The sequence below is a fragment of the Musa acuminata genome, chromosome BXJ2-6 (genome assembly GCF_036884655.1).
Source record: "Musa acuminata AAA Group cultivar baxijiao chromosome BXJ2-6, Cavendish_Baxijiao_AAA, whole genome shotgun sequence".
In the NCBI taxonomy this organism is placed as follows: Eukaryota; Viridiplantae; Streptophyta; class Magnoliopsida; order Zingiberales; family Musaceae; genus Musa; species Musa acuminata.
The window spans coordinates 30,026,640-30,046,521 of NC_088343.1; the positions used below are offsets into that span (position 1 = coordinate 30,026,640).

A 19,882-nucleotide genomic window follows, 5' to 3' on the forward strand; every position below is an offset into this window, starting at 1 on the left:
TTTATTATATTAAAATTTTTTGAAGAATTTCTGTAGTTTATCATGCATAGCTTGAAATAGTTAAATTAGATTATTATAATATAATCAAAATTATAATAAAAATTTATATTAAAATTTGAATAATTATAATAAAAATCTTGAAATTTTTTTTGTAATTTGTAAGACATGAAACAGTTGAACGTGTACGTACTAACACCAATAACACTTCACTCGAATCCAGATCGAATAAATCTTGAAAAGGTTTTCGTCTATCGTTCGTCGAAGCGTCAGGAGAGACGACATTCCATTATATTCCACCCAAAACTGTAAACGGCTCCAAAAAGTTTCGGAAGAAGTTCGTTTGGATCTCACTGCACTGCTGCAGGCGCCGGGATGTTTCGGCGCACCGCCCGCGTGGCGCTCCGCTTTTCTCCCTTCCTTCCCCGCTATCCCCCTACAACCCTAAACCCCATCCCTAGCCCTACTTCTCACCTCCTCCGCCCCCTCTCCTCCTCCGCCGACTCCGACGCCGAACTCCGAAAGTATGCCGGCTACTTTGTCCTCCTCGTCGGGTGCGGCGCCGCCACCTACTATTCCTTCCCCTTCTCGGCGGATGCCAAGCACAAGAAGGCCCAGATCTTCCGCTACGCCCCTCTTTCCGACGACCTCCACACGGTTTCCAACTGGAGTGGCACCCACGAAGTACACACCCGAGTCTTCCTCCAGCCGGAGACCCTCGCGGACCTTGAGGCCGCTGTTCGAGACGCCCAACAGAACCGCCGCCGGATCCGTCCCGTCGGCTCCGGGCTCTCTCCCAATGGGCTTGGCCTCGCCAAGTCCGGCATGGTGAACCTGGCTCTCATGGACAAGGTGCTTGAGGTGGACCGCGAGGCGAAGCGGGTGACGGTTCAGGCTGGGATTAGGGTATCGCAACTCGTGGATGCACTCAAGGAGCATGGCCTTACCCTCCAGAACTTCGCGTCCATCAGGGAACAGCAGATCGGAGGAATCTTACAGGTCCGTCTGCATAGATATTGTTCCTTCACTTTAAGCTGCATATATTCCACTTGAAGATAGAAAAAGAATTAGACTGCTGCTAGGATTAATTTGTTTCAAGGTCAGGTAAAATAGTTACTTATTCAAACAATCTAATATAGTTGTTTAGGTTTATCCTACATTGTCTTTTTTGATGATTACTTTAGGAGATTCATGCATATGGAGTGAGGTTATTTCTCGAAGGGATTTTTTGCGACTCTTTTTGAGTGTCGAAAAAAGCTGGTTGATAGTCTAGATTTCATTTTTCAATCTTACTTGGTTATATAAGTTTGCACATCTTGCAAGAAAGTAACTTTTTATTGAATGTATACGAGACCCATCATTTGAGGGTCATTCTGGACAATGACAATTGAAGAGAAAGGTCAGAATTTCTTGAATGCCACATCTATTGGGGAAGAGACGTGGAGGGAGGGAGAATGATTTGGATTCCACTGCCCTCTCCAATTATACTGTTAAAAAAAAAAGAATAAAAGAAGAGGAGAAGACAAAATAGAAGAGAAGAGAAGTGAAAAGGAATAGAGAACATGAGGACAGGAGGAGAGTATAAAGTAACGAATAAACAAGAAGAAGAAGAGAAACAAAGAGAAGAGGAGAGAAGTAGAGAAGAAAGAAGTAACTATGGGCTTGCCTATAATTTCCTGGTAACTTTTAATTGGTAGTCTATTTTTTATGTCAGTTTGCATATCTTCATACATAAAATCTTCTTAGATGTAAATTCTAGCCTCTTCATTACTGGTTGTTGTTGTACTCAGTGATGCCTAATTTGATTATTTATTGTTCTTATTCTTTATTTTGGTTCGTGTCTCATAACTATGCTTTATTTAGTACCATTTAACTCTTTTTTTACATAGGACTTTATGTATAACAAATGAATGAACCCACCAACTATCTAAATGAATGTTCTATTGTCAAATTGAGATGTCCCAGGCTTATCTGTCATATTTTGCTTCTTTTTTTATTTTTCTTTGCTTATGTTCTTTTTATTGCAGTTAAAACATGCTTCCTGGATTACTGACTTGTGTGCTATTTCGATGATGCTAGGTGACAATGCCATGTTTATAATATTATCCTCTTCACAACTTCATAATACCCTATTTTATCCAATATCTTATTGGTTCATTCTTGAGTCTCCTTATTAGAGATTAGCAACCAGTTACTTCTACTATGGATATAGCAATTCCTAGATCATTTACTAATATATCTTTCAATGACCTTTCTCTGTATGCACATGATAAATTATATGTTCTATTAGTTGTTTTCTTTTTTCTAGTAATAATAGTTGTTGAATTTAACATTTAGATTCTTATGCACACGTCATGTTTATTGAATTCTTAACTATCTAAACAAGCCCTTTCATAAGTGGTTTTCTTTATGGTTGTCCTTGTTATTGAGTTTTTTTTTGTATATTTGCATTATCTCACAGCAATGAGGCTTGGAATTATAAGCTATCACTAAAAAGTTAATTTAATCCCTGAGCAAAAATAAGATGTTATTTAATTGAAAAAGCACATAAAATTGTAATGGAAGTTTGCCACTTTCTGGCTAAAACTTTATAGCAAATAAGAGCATAGAACATAATGGTAGAAGAGCAACAAGTTAAAGCCAGATTTGATCCCTCTTAGTTTCAATGGACCAAGGCTCAAAATCTTGGTTTAAGATTCATATCCGTTCCTGGGCGAACTGGCATGGTCTTGACCTGGTATGATCTCAACATTGGGGCATACCAACACATGATATCTTGACACCTTTGTGAATCTCATGAAGTGCGGAATTTGAGGGAAAAGGCATCTCCTCATTTAATTGTACTTGTTGCTCATCGATTGCATCCAAAGGTCAACCAATTGTGATGAGCAATCTTTTTTCTGCCCTGAAAGCTGGACAATCGACTCTAACGTGCTCTACCATGGTCTATGGAGGATTGACTGCTTATAGACCAACCTTATATTGATATCTGATGCCGCTCTTCCTCATATTAAGCCTCCTGGTACCCAGTCAATCCTCCTCGATTACCTCTAAAATAAAATGATTAGCATATGATGGATCTCCTCTTGTATCCAAAAGTGGATCACCTAAGCTTTCTGTTGCACATTCCAACCTGTCATTGAGTTTGAGTCATCATTATAAAACGTTAGAATAGATGGATTTGTCTTGGGCTCCTTTGTTCCTTACCAAGTTTATGCAACATAGCTTGACAGGCATGCTATGATGAAGATAAACAATTTTCTCCAATTGCCTATAAGAAAGTTAATTGTGGACTTTTATGTGCATCAAGGCAAATGTCAACCAGTCACACTTGTGATCGCTAGATAAAATGGTTGACCTTCTGTCACGGACAAACTTCTAAACAAGATGTTTGATGTAATGCTTATGTATGTCTGTGTCTTTTGGCATGTTCATGCCTTGTACAGCATGTAGAGGGGCGGCCGAAGGCTTAATAGTCCCATTTTAGTTGGGTTGGTGGCCTCTTTAGGTTTGTAATTAAAGGTTGTGTCATGTGGACACGTGCGAGAGATTTTCGGTCTGTAATGGACCATTTTACCCTTTGTTGTGCCACTGTTCAGAGCTTGTAAAGTCTGTTTGTAATTTGCATTGTCTATGAAGTGTTTTTCGGAGATGTTTGCTTGTGGATCCCGATTGAGGCGTTCTCTCTAACCCGTTCTCTCTTTTGTTGGTCCTAAGGGATAATGGGAGGCTTCCGGGAGGCTGACCTTTGCGGACGGACACGCAAGGGTGCCGCACGACTTAGGCAAAACTAGCTAAGTCCATGACAGATGGTATCAGAGCGGGACAAGCACTAATAGAAACACTTAGCATGCAAACGTGGGGGACTTAGCGGGGCTGCGTTGAGGGCAGTCAGCACACGCGCGACCGTTTGGGGGAAAACGGGCATGGAGATGTAGGGAAAAGGAGTCGCTCGGAGGAGCGGGCATCTGACATTGGCATTCAGAGGAATGGCCAACCCTTCGCGCAAGAGGCACCACGAGAACAGGCAAGCTTGGAAGAATGTGGAGCGCACAAAGGTTGGGATGGCTGAGTTTGAGCTACGGCTCAACGTTGACAACTATACTTGATGGTGCTCAAGACAAGCGAGGCGCTTGGTAAAGGATGAGACCATCCAAGGTGGAATGAGTTGCTCAACGACCAAAAGAGTTCTGCAAAGCTCACAGAGGTGAGGGGAATTGCTAACTCGAAGAATTTGGTACTCATGCATGGGCTTGTATGCGGACGATGGAATGTTCGTGGCCATCCCAAGGCGACCGAAACTCGGTGCCATGGAGCATTGAAACTTTCTCTTCGGCATGTGAAGGATACGTCCGTAGGAGGCTGAAGTGTGCAACGAGTTCAGCATGTTGCTAGGCCTTGAGGGGTGCAGCGGGGACTGTATTGACGGGGAGTCGCAATCTAGCAAGTGCGTTTGCAGGAGGCAGAACAATGCACAGTTTGTTCAGCAGATCGGAGTAGTCCAAGGGGATGGTGGTCTCTGAAACGAAGAGAGATGTTGCTCCAACGGGATAGTTATCCAGGAGGGATAAGTCCCGGCTCTCCAGAGGGAGAATCATGTGGGACGGACCTCATATGTTGAGGAGGAGTACCTCAACAAACAACAACTCCACGAAGCTCGATGGACTGAGCAAGCGGCGAGGAGTCGTCGCATGATCTCGATTGAGAGAATGCTTTGGTGGATGCATTGCGAGATCAAGTGGGGGAGCGACCCAAAGCAACTTAAATGAAGGCACACTTGGAGTCGATGTGGAGATCGGACTCAAGGGAGGGCTGACCCGTGGAATGGTGGGCACGAGGGCCACCATCGACTCAATGTAAAAACGAGGAGCGGAGCAACTTAGGTGTAACTTGGCGAAGTACCCAAGCCGCATGAAGGGAGCCAGCATAGAAGTTGGAACATGGAGGAGAGGCATAGTGCTTTCCTTAGACAGAGGTCAAGGACATGAACTCTTGCAGAGGCAAGAGCAGGATCATGTTGTTCCATGGGTCCTTCATTCTAACGGAGCGGACTCATCTTGCATGGTGCCAAAGACGAAGGGAGCTTCTGGGCACATGCACCTTATCTCGGAGGAGCATTTGATGGAGGAACTAAGGCGACTCAATTTGCGGAGGCGAAGTTGGGTTCAGAAAGCCTTAGCACGGGGCAAGAGGACGCAGAGGCGGGTACTCTCGAAGAATATGCCACAGTGTTGCCATTCAAGTTGCCTTGAAGGAAGCAGTGCGCAGCGGAGATTGTGCTGGTAGGGGCAGAGGCCCAGGATCCAGACAATGGTGTATAAATTACAGTGAAGTCCGTGGACTTCGGGAGCTACTAGGCGACGGACTGTCCTAGAGGGGTGCTTCATCTAGGTGTGACCCAAGAGTGGGTGGATGAAGGTCGATTGCCAAAGGAGCGAGCAAAATCGAAGGTGGAGGAGACCCTGCGATGTATTGGCAGAGGCCACACATGGAGGGTTCACAATTCGAGTTTATTTCACAAGGATCAGAATGCAATGGAGATGTCACCAGGAGGCGACATGGTGCAGCGGATCGTGGTGGAACAGTTCGTGGCAATACGATACACACGATATAGTCCCGGGAGGGACTAGATCATACGGAGGTATGATCGGGAGCTACTGGAAGCTCCACTTCGGTGAACAACACGACGACAAGAAGGGCTATGGATTCAAGGAGTGAAGGCCATGGTACCGCAGAGGCGGGTCTTCCGTGCGTGCATCGAATTTTGCATCGGATGAAAGCCTTGGTCATCAGCATATGGGGGCTGTGTTCCACCAAGGGAAAAGTTCGAATGCAAGTACCAGTGAGTTCCATGGGAGGGACTAGATCATACAGAGGTATGATCGAAGCAGTTGGAGAGTTGGACTGCTCCAGAGCTCATATTCGCTTAAGGGAGCCCAATAAGTCAGAGGACAAGGTCGAGTAAGCGAATGTTGCTACCAAGGAAGCTAAGGAGAACAGAATCGGTGCAAAGCCTACAACGTGATGGCAGAGGCCATGCATGGGAGTTGCAGTCTGTCTTTCCATCGACAAACGGACTGCTTGGAGAACACAGAGGTGTTGAAGCAGGGGGTCGAAAGGGGCGAGGAAGCGACGACGAGTCCAGAGGGACTTAGCTACCCAAAATCAAGCATCAGTTAGAATGGAGGTGGACTCGGAGGAGTGCCATAGAGGCATATCTACTGATTGTGAAGAAAAGGGATGCAGATGCGAGGCGACGGATAGTAGTGCCATGGGCATGGCAGCGCCATGGTACCGTAGAGTCGGGACTTCCGTGAAAGTCATTGATCCCTTGCTGTCATGGAGGAGAGCGCTTGGTCGTGAAAGGGGCCGAGGAGGTGGAGCATGCAGAGGCAATCTCCAAGTACCGAGACAAGGCTGAAGGGCAGAGGCCGAGGAACTTCGTAAGACCGGTGTCAATGAGCTTCTCATCAAGATAGCCGAAAGTGAAGGACTTCGGGTCATGCAAGAGTGCATAACCAAGGAACGAAGCAGGCAGTACGCGGTGCTATACCTTTGCTACTCAGTGGAGTAGGCGGCAGGGTTGATGGAGAAGACGGTACAATCCCAGAGGCGACCAAACCTATGAGAGAATTACTCCAAGTTGGGGTGAAAACTTCCTGCATTCCAGAAGTTCGATGGCATTGAGAAGGTGAATCTCAGTAACTAACTCAACGCAAGGAGTGCAAACACTTCAAGTGCTTCAGAAGTGTGAGCAAAGAGCAGGCGAAGGCTAGTAACCAGCTCGATGCATGAAGTACAACCTCGAGGAGGCGGGCGAAGTCAAGTAACCTTTGCCTTCTCAACTCTTAAGAGAATGGGCGAAATCGAGTACCCTAATTCTCTTATCTATCCAGCAGAGGAGCTCTACACAAGTTCAAAGACTCTTCGAAGATAATGGAAGACAATAGTTGTCAAATCCTCACCAACGGTGATCAGTGCTACTGAGAGTAGATTGTCCGCTTCATTTCCCAACGAAATGCCAATCGAAAGCGGAAGTGATGCGAACCTACTTGGATGTGACAACTAAGTGAAAGAAGAGTCAATGAGCAAATTTTGTGGAGGAAGGACCCAAAACTTCAAAAGTTTACGAGACGATGCTCGTTAAAGCTCCAACAAGCATCCACCCAGTTCAAGCAGCATAAGGAATTTGAGAGACTGGCGCAGTAAGGATGGTCTTTTCCTTCATCTGGGGGATCCGCAGGAATCAACAAGGATCAACACAACTCAGCCAACCCCACACCAGAGTCAGAGTCATTGGTGAGTTGAAGCAGCATGGCGGATCAAAGGTTCGACTACTCAAAAATAGCAGCGGAGAGCAGCTAGGAGCCAAGAGGCGCATTGCAGCTGGAGCAGAAGATTGAAGACTCAGCAAAGGCGAGGAGTTGCAGTGTCGACAAAGGCTTCAACGAGGACGTCGAAGGAATAAGTGGGGGAGAATGTCACGGACAAACTTCTAAACAAGATGTTTGATGTAATGCTTATGTATGTCCGTGTCTTTTGGCATGTTCATGCCTTGTATAGCATGTAGAGGGGCGGCCGAAGGCTTAATAGTCCCATTTTAGTTGGGTTGGTGGCCTCTTTAGGCTTGTAAATAAAGGTTGTGTCATGTGGACACGTGCGAGAGATTTTCGGTCTGTAATGGACCATTTACCCTTTGTTGTGCCACTGTTCAGAGCTTGTAAAGTCTGTTTGTAATTTGCATTGTCTATGAAGTGTTTTTCGGAGATGTTTGCTTGTGGATCCCGATTGAGGCGTTCTCTCTAACCCGTTCTCTCTTTTGTTGGTCCTAAGGGACAATGGGAGGCTTCGGGGAGGTTGACCTTTGCGGACGGACACACAAGGGTGCCGCACGACTTAGGCAAAACCAGCTAAGTCCGTGACACTTCGGTGTTACTTTCCTTAAGTTCAATATGGATTCTCCAAAATTGTGGTCAACATACGATGACAAAGGGTACTTAAACAATCACATTAATATGAACTTATTTGATTGATATGAAGAGAGCCAACTTTTAGTAATTTTAGTAATAAATTGGATAATTTTCTTGTTAAATGTGCCAAAAGCCTCTTGAAATAGATGTCTGCTGAGTTGATATATGACTCAGATTTATATTGCCTCAATTTGTATTTAATGTATCCTTTTTGCAAAAGGGTGAGAGGAGTATATATTTAAAGAAAGATAATTTATAATATGCAGCTGACGCGTACCACTACTAGGACAGTAGCGGTAATGAAAGGATAGTACCAAGGGCTATAAATACAAGTAGATTAGATGTGGATAGTTTGAAGCCCATTCATACACTAAAAGAGACAAAGCAAACAAGAAAGCCCTGTCAAGCATTTAACATATCTTCTCCTTTGTAGTGCATATCATGTGATACATGTCATCCACTGATGGCCTCTTTTCTATACTAATGTGGTGCAGGATTAGTGCAAGGACTCCAAGATGACAATGCTATCTGTTATTTATTCCAAAATTTGGAGGATAGAATGTGCTTCTGTGTGGCTTTGCCATCTGATCTTTCTTGGCTAGATGGATTTTTTAGAGATGAAGTGATGGTCAATTGAGTGACATGGGTTGCAGAAGTTCGCTCTATGTAAACTTTTGCATAACACATACATTCAATGATAATTGTAGATGAAACAAGTGATGCTTGGTGCCTATGTTATGATCCTCTTCACCATTAGTTTATAGTAGGCTGCACATAATGTCCAAAGACATTGCTACGAAGCATGCTTCAGGCTATTTGAAGAAGCTTGGAGGTGTAGCCATCACAATCTAGATCCTTATCACCTTTAATTGCACACCTGATCAGTCACATCTTTAATCAGCCAGTCTTTGTCAACTTCACTTATGACAGGTCCATTAGCCAGTGGGGTCCATATTGACTGTTTTCTGCTCAGTGGAGTTTGATTAAAACTAATACACTCAACAGCAGTGTTAGGTTCCTAGTAAATTTTGTACTGAGTTATAATTGGCAGAATCTTATTGGCATATGTTTTGAATATATTATAACCACAAGAGACCTGATCATGAAAAGTTCATAGTACATCATGAAAATTTAGGTAAAATAATGGATGGTGGACTGCGTCAATGAACACACATTTATGGTTTCACTATCAGTTTTTAAGCAACAATAGAATAGGTTGGTCTGCAAATTAATTGAAGCCATCAAGCTCAGATAATAACTCATCAAATATCAAATTATCTGACCAGAATGGTCGTTAAACATTTTCTACTTAGATCTTTTCAGCCTCTTCTCTCTTCTTTTTTTACCTTTTCTTGGGTGTTTATTGCTTTCTGGATTATCATATTCTTGAGTTTGCTTTATTTGCAATACATCTGTCAGCCTGAGAGCTTTGTGCTACATTTATTTCTTCATGTTGGATTGATATCAAATCAATCTTCTATCTGATCTGCTTGAGTCATCACAAGGTCTCTTAGACTGGAGTTGTCTTATCTCCAGGTTGGAGCTCATGGTACTGGCGCATGGTTGCCGCCCATTGATGAGCAGGTTATCAGCATGAAGTTGGTGACCCCCATGAAGGGAACAATTGTGGTCTCAAAAGAGAGAAATCCCGAACTGTTCTTTCTAGCTCGCTGTGGTCTAGGCGGCCTTGGAGTCGTTGCAGAAGTCACCATTCAATGTGTAGATAGACACGAGCTTGTAGAACACACATTTGTTTCTAATGCCAGTGAGATCAGGAAAAATCACAAGTAATATCATCACTAAGTGGCTGTTTAACTATTCGCAAGTAATATTATCCTAGTTATTGTTTTGGTCCTTCTTGTTTATCTATTTTATATGTTATTATTCAGGAAGTGGCTAGCTGAGAACAAGCATATAAAATATTTATGGATTCCGTATACAGATGCGGTTGTAGTGGTGCGGTGCAATCCTCTGTCTAAGTGGAAAAATCCAAAGTTTAAACCAAAATATGGGAAGGATGAAGCATTGAAACACATCCGTGATCTCTACTGTGATTCACTCAGGAAGTACAGGTGAACATATTGCCCAGGCAGCTTACTCTATCGTGATAATTACTTTGATCTCATCACTTAAGCTTGTAAACAAGTGATCCTTGGAGCACTCAGGCCTTTTTGCAACAATTACACAGGCTTTCTTGATTACATTGCCCGTAGTTTTCTGAGTCTTTTGTGCTGGCCCTATCTGCAAAGACATTGATTTCAAGTTGTAAATGGTTGCAGAACTGATGTTGGTAATGATGAACAAGATATAAATCAACTATCTTTCACAGAATTGAGAGATAAACTTCTTGCCCTTGATCCTCTTAATAAAGATCATGTCATGAAAGTCAACCAAGCAGAAGCTGAGTACTGGAAGAAGTCTGAAGGATATCGTGTAGGATGGAGTGATGAAATACTGGGTTTTGATTGTGGTGGGCAGCAATGGGTGTCTGAAACCTGTTTCCCAGCAGGGACCCTTAAAATGCCTAACATGAAGGATTTGGACTACATAGAAGAATTAAAGCAGCTCATAGAGCAGGAGGATATACCAGCACCTGCTCCAATTGAGCAGCGTTGGACTGCTTGCAGCAAGAGCCTCATGAGCCCAGCCTCAAGCTCAGAAGAAGATGATATATTTTCATGGGTAAGACAAAATTTGCCATTTTCAATTCTTCAATAAGAGCACAATTTATGTGTAGTCAATTTTTGGCTACATTTTTAGAGAAATTTTAATCTGCAGTTCCTCTAATTAACATCAAACCTCTTACATTTTAGTCCTCAAATATTGGTCTTTGCTTTAGTATATTTTCCTTCTGCCAATTGCAAATCTTCGTTGAAAGTTTTCTTACAACATAAGCTTACTATACAGTTGTTATATGTGACACAATAAAGCACTAGAAATAGTTTTTTTTTTTGTAATTGGAAAAAAAGTCTCCTGTGCTCACTTATTGTATCCTTGTCCTTTGTTTTCTTAGGTTGGCATCATCATGTACCTGCCTACAATAGATGCTCGCCAAAGGAAGGATATAACAGAGGAGTTTTTCCATTACAGATATTTGACACAAACTAGACTGTGGGATGAATATTCTGCTTATGAACACTGGGCAAAGATTGAGGTATCAATCAGTTATAGTATATCATTTGACTCTTTTGTTCAACTACAAATACATTTGAAAAAAACTAGAACGAGGGATGAATATTCTGCTTATGAACATTGGGCTAAGATTGAGGTATTAAAAAGTGATAGAATGTCTCATTATTGTTTTGTTCTAGTGCTTAATTTTCCCATTTATAAATATGACAGGATTATATCTTTGGAATGTTGGGAAGTTTCTGGGTGTCAGTTGTGTACCTAGGCAGGTAGTTGGAGTCCATAGTTTTATTTAGCCTGAGGTCCTATCTTGTGGACGACCATCACTGGTCATATAGGGGCTATGAGGGCGTGTAGGTGGTGTTGGCATGTCGTTTGAGCAGATAATTTAGTGGAGCGCTAACCTTCCATTAGTGAAAGTCGGTTATGTGCGCTAAACGAGATGTGCTTGTTAGCCCATGGAAACTTCTACTCCTGATAAGATAGGATGGGGCCAATGGTTTAAATAGGTGCTCAAGTGCTCGCTTAGGCGCTCGGGTGAGGCGAGGCGAGGCTCGAGCGCCTCATAGATTTGCCAGGCGATATGCTTCAATGAAGCGCCGCTTGGGCACTCGCTTGAACCTGAGCATTGGGTGCCTCCGTCCAGCGCCCAATTGAAACCATGCAACCCTAGCACCTACAGTTCGATTGAATAGTAGCTAGTTGGTTCGATTGAACCAACTAAGCTACATAAAGTTACTTTATTTGCAAAATCTACCCCCTGCACGTCGCCTCTCCCCCTCCCCCCCCTGCTTCGCGCGACCCTGAGCAACTCTAGTGTAGCCTCTACCTCCGTTGCCGATGTATAGGACCAATGCTTCCTTTGCCACTGCCTCTGTCGTCGACGCACAAGACCGATGCTTTCTTTGTCATCGATGGAAGAGTTTGAAGGTGTAGCTTTCATGTGTAGTTCTCTCCGTCGTCGTTGCTTCCGTGTGTAGCTCCTTCCACTATTAAGGGAGAAGACTGCAACGTCCTCTATTGATGGACACATCTAAAGCTTCCCTTGCCCACGACGCTGTTGTCTGCAGCTTTTGTTGTCACCACTGTGATAGAACCCTTACGGATTCTAAGCTTGGGGTTGATCTCTTTAGGGGATCGGCTTCCTTGGAACTCTATAGGGGTTCCTTCCTTCAAGTTGGTGCCCAAAGGCTACTAAAAAGATTTATCTATTTCTTATCAAAAGAGGATGAATACATGACTATTTATAGGGCTTCTAAACCCCAACTCCTAATAGGACTCATACTCAAGACTCATACTCAGGACTCCTACTCAATTAGGACTCCTACTCAAGACTCCTAATAGGACTCCTACTCAAGACTCCTACTTCTAACCAACTTCTAATGCTTCTCTAAGAAGCAACCTCTAAACTAATCCTATCCTTAGCCGGCCCCTTCACCTCTTTAATAGGGGTCGGCTAGGTAGGTTTTACATGAATGCCCCTTTCAATTAGGACTCTCCTAGCTAGAGTTCTAACATACCCGCCCTCTTCAAATCAGCCTTGTCCTCGAGGCTGACGATCCATGAATTCTGGGAATTTGATCTTCAAGGCGTTATATTTCTCCCCAGTGGCATCTTCTGTTAGTAGGTTCGCCCACTATATTAGCACTTCAGTAGTGGGTTGTCGTCGTCGAGTCACGATCCGTCGATCAATAATGACACTCGGCTAGGTCTAGAGTTCTCCTTTGGTAGTCATATTTGGTAGATGGTTTTGTGCTGTCTCTTTTTGTCCCAGCTTAAGCTTTAAACATGACACATGGAAGACTGGAAGGATTCGGGAGCTGGCGGGTAAGTCTAATCTATATGCTACCGCTCCGATGCGCTCCAAAATTTGGTAGTGTCCATTGAACCGAGGTGAAAGCTTCATAGATGCTCTGGTCTGGATTGATGTTTGCTTGTATGACTGGAGTCGTAGGAACACCCAATCTCCTACTAAAAATTATCTTTTGCCTTTGTGTTGATTATATTACTGTTTTATCCTTGCTTGAGCTGCAATGAGATTATCTTTTAGCAACTTCAGCATTTTGTCTCTGTCCTGTAGTTCCCTGTCTACTTATTCTACTTTAGAGGTGCCCAACACATATTTTGGGATCACAAGGGGAGGTCGGCCATACATAGCCTTATAGGGAGTACCATTTTATGGATGAATGATAAGTTGTATTATACCGCCACTTGGCCCAGGGAAGCCACTTTGTCCACTCTTTTGGTCGGTCATTGGTGAAGCATCTGAGGTATGTCTCCAAGCACCTGTTTACTACTTTAGTCTGGCCGTTGGTTTGTGGGTGATATGCCGTACTCATTTTTAATTTAGTGCCCTGCATCTGGAATAATTCTGTCTAAAATCTGCTCGTGAAGACCCTATCACGACCACTTACAATAGATCTCGACATCCCATGCAATTTTATAATATTCTCCATAAAGATTTAAGCAATACTACAAGCAGTGTAGGGATTACGAATAGCGCAAAAATGAGCATAATTTGTAAGACGATCCACCACGACAAAAATTTTACTTTTTCCTTGTGATGAGGGAAGCCCTTTGATGAAATCCATTGATATATCAGTCCATATTGAGTTCGGGATGGGTAAAGGTTGCAGCTTTTTGGGACTTGCCACTATCTCGCCTTTATGTCGTTGACATATATTACATTGTGCCACAAATTTAACAATAATATTTTTCATCCCTACCCAATAAAAATTTTGTTTAATTCTCTTATAGGTTTTAAGGAACCTGGAGTGCCCGGCCACAGGTGTGGAATGTATCTCTTGAAGGATGGTTTTTATGCAAGTAGAATTTGGCATAAGCACAATGCGTCCCTTATAGTGCAATTCTTTTGATTCCCAACTGTAATGAGCCACGTAGCTTCGTGTTTCCTCCAATTTTTTTTATGATCTTACTGGTCTCCGGATCTTCCCGCCATTTCCTCTTAATATCCTCAAAGAAGTCACTGGTCGGAAGTGAAACGACCGAAAATTCAGCTTGCTTGTGTAGCCGTGAAAGCGCATCTGCAGCAACATTCTCTTTTCCTTTTTTGTAAGTTATTTCATAATCATATCCAAGAAGCTTTGTTACCAATTTTTGCTACTCGGGGGAAGATATCTTTTGTTCCAAGAAATATTTTAGGCTTTTATGGTCGGTCTTGATTTGAAAGCGTTGCCTAATCAAGTACGGTCTTCATTTGGTCACCGCATGCACAATCACGAGCATCTCCTTGTCGTAAATAGTTATTCTGAGATGGGAAGGAGATAATGCCTTATTGGTATAAGGGAGGGGGTGGCCATCTTGCATTAGTACAACACCAATTTCGACTCCGGAGGAGTCGACTTCAATAACAAAAGTCTTGCCGAAGTCGGGTAGCACTAGTATGTGCGTCGTCCTCATTGCGGCTTTAAGTTCGTCGAAGGCGGTGGTGACTTTGTCTGACCATTGGAAAGCATCTTTCTTCAGCAAGGAAGTAAGGGGTGCATTGATCTTTCTATAGTTTTTCACGAACTTGTGGTAGTAGCTTGTTAAACCGAGAAAGCCACGTAGCTATTTTATGTTCCTCGAGGTCGGCTAGTTCTACATTGCTTTAATTTTGGAGGGGTCTACCGGCACACCTTCCTCTGATATGATATGCCCAAGATATTCCACTTTCTGTTGAAGAAAGCTGCATTTCGATTTTTTGACAAAAAAAACATGTTCTCGAAAAATTGTCAAAACAAGTCGTAAGTGCTGAAAATGACTTTCAAGAAAAGGGCTGTAAATAAGGATATCATCGAAGAAAACCAACATAAATTTACAAAGATAATTTCGGAAAATATCATTCATAAGACTCTGGAAGGTGGAGGGAGCATTGGTGAGACCCGTGCACTCGTATTGGCCGTTGTGTGTTCGAAAGGCGATTTTCGGTATATCTTCTTCGTACACTCGTATTTGATGATACCCAGATTGAAGGTCCAGCTTTGTGAAGACCCGTGCTCCCTTTAATTCATCAAGCAATTCATCTACTACTAGAATAGGGTATGTGTCCTTGACGGTTATGCCGTTGAGAGCTCGGTAATCAACGCACATTCGTCATGTTTCATCCTTTCATACGAGGAGCACTGGTAAAGAGTAGGGGCTGCAACTTGGCCGAATAACTCCTATTTTGAGCATCTCTTTTACAATCCTTTCTATTTCATCCTTCTGGAGATGTGGATACCGATATGGTCGAGTATTTGCTGGAGGTTTGCCCGGAAGAATCGGTATACAATGATCATGCCGACGGGTAGGAGGTAGGTTGCGCGGTTCGTCAAATATATCTAAAAGTTCAGCAAGCAAAGGAAGTAGGTTTGGATCTTCAAATTCTGTTGGCTCTCCCTTAGTTTGCTGCTCAAGTTGTACCAAAAAACCGCTGCATGCTTTGTGCAAAACCTTCTTCATTCGTTGTGTGCAAATCGTCGTTACGTCGCCCCCACGTTTCTCGTGCAGTATCATCGGTTTCCTCTTATTGTAAAATTTCATAATTAGTTTTATAAAGTTCCAGGAAATATCACCTAATGCCGTCAGCCATTCGATGCCGAGCACAGCCTTATAAACATCAAGAGGGAGGAGGAAGAAATATGCAATTATCTCTTAGTCTCGCAGCAACAGTTTCACCTACGGGCACCTATAATCACACTTTAAAATTCGTCCGTCGACGACCTTAACGTCAAACCTGCTGCAATTCTCGATAGGTAAGGCCATCCGGACAGCAACCATGCTGTTCATAAAATTATTAGTGCTCCCGGTGTCAATAAGAACGGTGATAGGTTGTTGCTTCAGAAGTCCTCCCACTTTCATCGTTTGCGGGTTCACGCAACCAGCAAGGGCATGCATTGTAATATCAATCGGCTGTTGTTCTTCATCCGCGACCTCTTCCTCATGCTCCTGGACCTCCTCCTCCATGTCTTCAAGAGGTTCAATCAGTAGGAGGCGGTCCCTTTTGCAGCGATGATCGCGGTTCCACGGCTCGTCGCAATGCCAACAAAGACCCTTTGCTGATCGGTCACGTAGTTCTTCCCTTCTCAATTTTCTTGGCAGTGAAGAATGGTTGGGAGCAGAAGGAGGTTTATATGTTACGAGCCTAGGAGAGGTTCTCAACCTCCGAGCATCTTGCTTGAGCCGTTCTTTTTGTATTCGGGCGAAAGAAATCGCAGCTGTCATGGTACTGGGCTGTCGCGCTTTAACCTCCCCTTTTATCTCTGGCTTGAGTCCTTCGATGAATGTACCTAATAATTGACGGTCAGTCCAATCACAAGCAAGGTAGGATAGCTTCTCAAACCTGGTTTGGTACTCTTGAATCGTAGAGGTTTGTCGAATCTTTGCGAGTTGCCCATCGATATTTTCATACTCCGTAGGTCCGAAACGATTCAGTAGTGTGTTCTTAAATTGATTCCACGTCGGAGCCCCATGATTGTATTCCAGCCAATTGTACCATTGAATAGTATCTCCTTCAAGGTGGATGATAGCAATTTCCACCATAGCATCATCCGACGTTCGGTAGTAGCGAAAGTAACATTCGTCGTACGAAATCCACTCCGCCGGGTCTACTTCCCATCGCGGAAAGTCCACCCTCATGCGTGGCTGAAGCATGTCCGAGGGCTATCCTTCCTTCTCTAGAGGTCTCTTTGAACTCTCTCATCGCAGAAATTTGGTTGGACTCTGTGGTTGTCCAATTTTGAATATGCAAACAATGTGTGCAATTTATCCTCCAAGCGTGATTCAAGTCGCGATTCAATCCGAGATTCCAATGCTTCAAATTTGGCATCAATTGAATCTTGAGAAGTCATAGAATATGCTTGTAGATCAGAGATGTCTCTGTCTTTTTTCTGTTGACGGGTTAATAGCATGGGGTGGTGGAAGGTTCGGAAAAATTGAGGATCATGGAAAGGTACTGCAGTAGATTTTTACATCTAAAGTGTAGCAGTTTGGATGTAAAAGGTCAATGGTTTATATTGAGAATTTTTTGATAAAACCAAAGGGAAATCGGTTGTTGTAATTCACGATGGAATTCGACGATGATCTTTTAAGCAATTGTGGGAATTGCTTTGGGCAGCTGTGGAGGGCTGATGGATGGTTGTGGAAGGGCAGCGAGACGCCAAGAACGCTGCTCTGATACCAAGTGTTAGAACCCTTGCGGATTCTAAGCTTGGGGTTGATCTTTTTAGGGGATCGACCTCCTTGGAACTCCATAGGGGTTCCTTCCTCCAAGTTGCTGCTTAAAGGCTGCTAAAAAGATTCATCTATTTCTTATCAAAAGAGGATGAATACATGACTATTTATAGGTCTTCTAAACCCAACTCCTAATAGGACTCCTATTCAAGACTCCTACTCAATACTCTTAATAGGACTCCTACTCAAGACTCCTAATTCTAACCAACTCCTAATGCTTCTCTAAGAAGCAACCTCCAAACTAATCCTATCCTTAGCCGGCCTCTTCACCTCTTTAATAAGGGTCGGCTAGGTAGGTTTTACATGAATGCCCCTTTCAATTAGGACTCTCCTAGCTAGAGTCCTAACATATTGCCATAGTCGTTTGAAGCTTTCTCTGTCGTTACTGCAGTCGTCTGTAGCTTCCTTCATCACTGTTGTCGTCCGAAGCTTCCTTCCTTGCTGCTACTGTCGTTCGTAGCTTCCTCTGTCGCCGCCACCATTGTCTAAAAGTTTCTCCGTCATCGCCGCCCTCTCCTTCCTCACTTTCTATCGTTGGTGACTCTTTTCTCCCCTCTAATTACTGTTAACAGTAGATTAAATACTGTTAACAGTAGATTGTTAACTACTGTTATCATATAATAGTCCCTATTTAGATTTTAGCATTGTTAATCTCTATATATCAATTGTATTATATAATTTTTATATTTTAAAATTTCAGAGCATTTCGCTTTGCTTGGGTGAGCGCCTAGTGCCTCGGGCGTTTTGGGACTATGGTGCCTAGCGCTTTTTAAATCACTGGTTGAGGCAAGTTGGAGAGAGGCCAAGTGATGAATGCCCTTGACTAAGTTCCTCAATGAGTAATAAGCCTTGTAGTTTGTACCCAGTCCAGGTGTTTTTTCCAAGTATCTCTGATCAGCAGTCAAGCTAGCCCTTTATAGAGGTCTTGGCATGTCCAGGTTGGGTTGGACCATGTCGTATTTAGTGCTTTTGTAGGTCTTTGTAATGTAACTTCTTGTATTAGCTATATGCATGCGTGAAGTACAATTCGGGTGTGCAAATAAGTCTTTTAAAACTGGATGACTTTATTTAGGAAACAAGCCTTCTAGGGTTTTTTTGTGTGCTTCACATGCTATAGTTACCTTTTGTTTTATATTGCCAATAGATTATGATCACTTTTGAGAAGATAAGAAAATTGTCATCATTTATTTATCAAGGAATAGTTTTATAGTAGTAGAATTGATGGTTTATCTTATGTGTTTCTTCAACGACATGTTTAGATGGAGGGTAGTGGGGAGGAGAGAATAGAAATCAGGAGAAAGTTAATTTATCTTCTTTTGTTTCAACAGATGAGAGAAGCAGATGGAAGGTAATTTTCTTTCATCAGATACCATGAGGAAGAAGTGATGGGACCTACTTCTTTCCTGACCACCTTTTTCTTCCCCTCCAAAAATGGAGCCATTTCAAAAGAGAGAGAGAGAGAGAGAGAGAGAGAGAGAGAGCGAGAGAGAAATAATATCAAGTGAACCGTTTAAATTCAGTAATTTTTGGTGTTGGTGTGATACTTGGATGTCTTTGTGTACAGTAAGGATGCTTAATATAATACTTGCGGAGGAGCATATAAAAGATAGATGTTTCACTTTCATGCTGAAATTTATATTTCTTTAGATATATTCTATACATTTTGAAGGTACAGGACTCAAAAATGCAAATAAGTGTTTCTTGATGCAATCTTGGAATTATGTCAATTACTCAAAGTTTCATTAATTTCAGAACTTGTGGTGTCTCTCCGCAGGTTCCAAAGGACAAGGAAGAGCTTGCTGCACTCCAAGAAAGATTAAGGAAGCGTTTTCCTGTTGACACCTATAACAAAGTACGCGGGGAATTGGATCCTAATAGGATTCTTTCAAATGCAGTGCTAGAGAAGCTTTTCCCATGGAAGGAGACTGCTCGAGTCTCATGTTAGTTGAACTGGATTGGCTTGTGTCTGTTGCTTTGCTTTTCTGGACTACAATTATATGCTAAGATAACTGGAATCTGTCGAGAGAGACGAATAATCTGCTGCTCTTATGGTTTAATAATTGCATCGGAGGCAAGATTTTGTTCCATGCCTTTCATCTTGTCAATATATCTGGGTTGGCCATTGCAATTGCCAAAGAATTTCTCACATTTCTCTTGGAAATAAGAAGTGGTTGTTTCTCAGTTCAACATGAGATGTTGTATTTGTTCTGTGTAATTTTATTTACTCCCAAGTGTAGTACTTCCTACTTACCATAGAAATAAGACTAGCTTCAAGAATTATCTGATTGCATAAACATAAAAACTAATTTTCCTTCTATTTCAAATTGACTAGACTGGAGTTCTGCAAGCTGTCATGTGCTCATGCCATGTTCTCCTGGATAAATTCTGGTAGTGATGAACACGTTATATGGTGCAGGGACCCGACGAGAACGGGGCTACTTTTCATCTCAAATAATGGCTGGCAATGTTATGGAAATTAGCAACATCCAAAGAATGGATACTGTCAGATATTTTCTGTCATCATAAGTTTTCGTTGCTTTTTTTGCTCAGATCTCAGCCGTAAATGGATTGTG

The 19,882-nt window shown here is 42.7% G+C and overlaps 1 protein-coding gene across 1 annotated transcript; it reads left to right on the plus strand.

The window, feature by feature from the left end:
• Positions 1-242: 242 nt before the first annotated feature.
• On the plus strand, positions 243-19,496 carry LOC135615241 (L-galactono-1,4-lactone dehydrogenase 2, mitochondrial-like). Its single transcript, XM_065113470.1, has 6 exons — positions 243-996; positions 9,504-9,754; positions 9,857-10,039; positions 10,247-10,649; positions 10,981-11,121; positions 19,084-19,496. Exons 1-6 carry the CDS (start codon positions 373-375, stop codon positions 19,252-19,254), a joined length of 1,773 nt encoding a protein of 590 aa, XP_064969542.1. The 5' UTR covers positions 243-372; the 3' UTR covers positions 19,255-19,496.
• Positions 19,497-19,882: the final 386 nt, after the last annotated feature.

Excerpts from the sequence above, each read along its gene's own strand:
- LOC135615241 (XM_065113470.1), top strand. The coding sequence starts at position 373 with ATGTTTCGGCGCACCGCCCGCGTGGCGCTCCGCTTTTCTCCCTTCCTT. Across the intron at positions 9,755-9,856 it reads GAGATCAGGAAAAATCACAA|GAAGTGGCTAGCTGAGAACA; the intron begins GTAATATCATCA and ends GTTATTATTCAG. Across the intron at positions 11,122-19,083 it reads AACACTGGGCAAAGATTGAG|GTTCCAAAGGACAAGGAAGA; the intron begins GTATCAATCAGT and ends GTCTCTCCGCAG.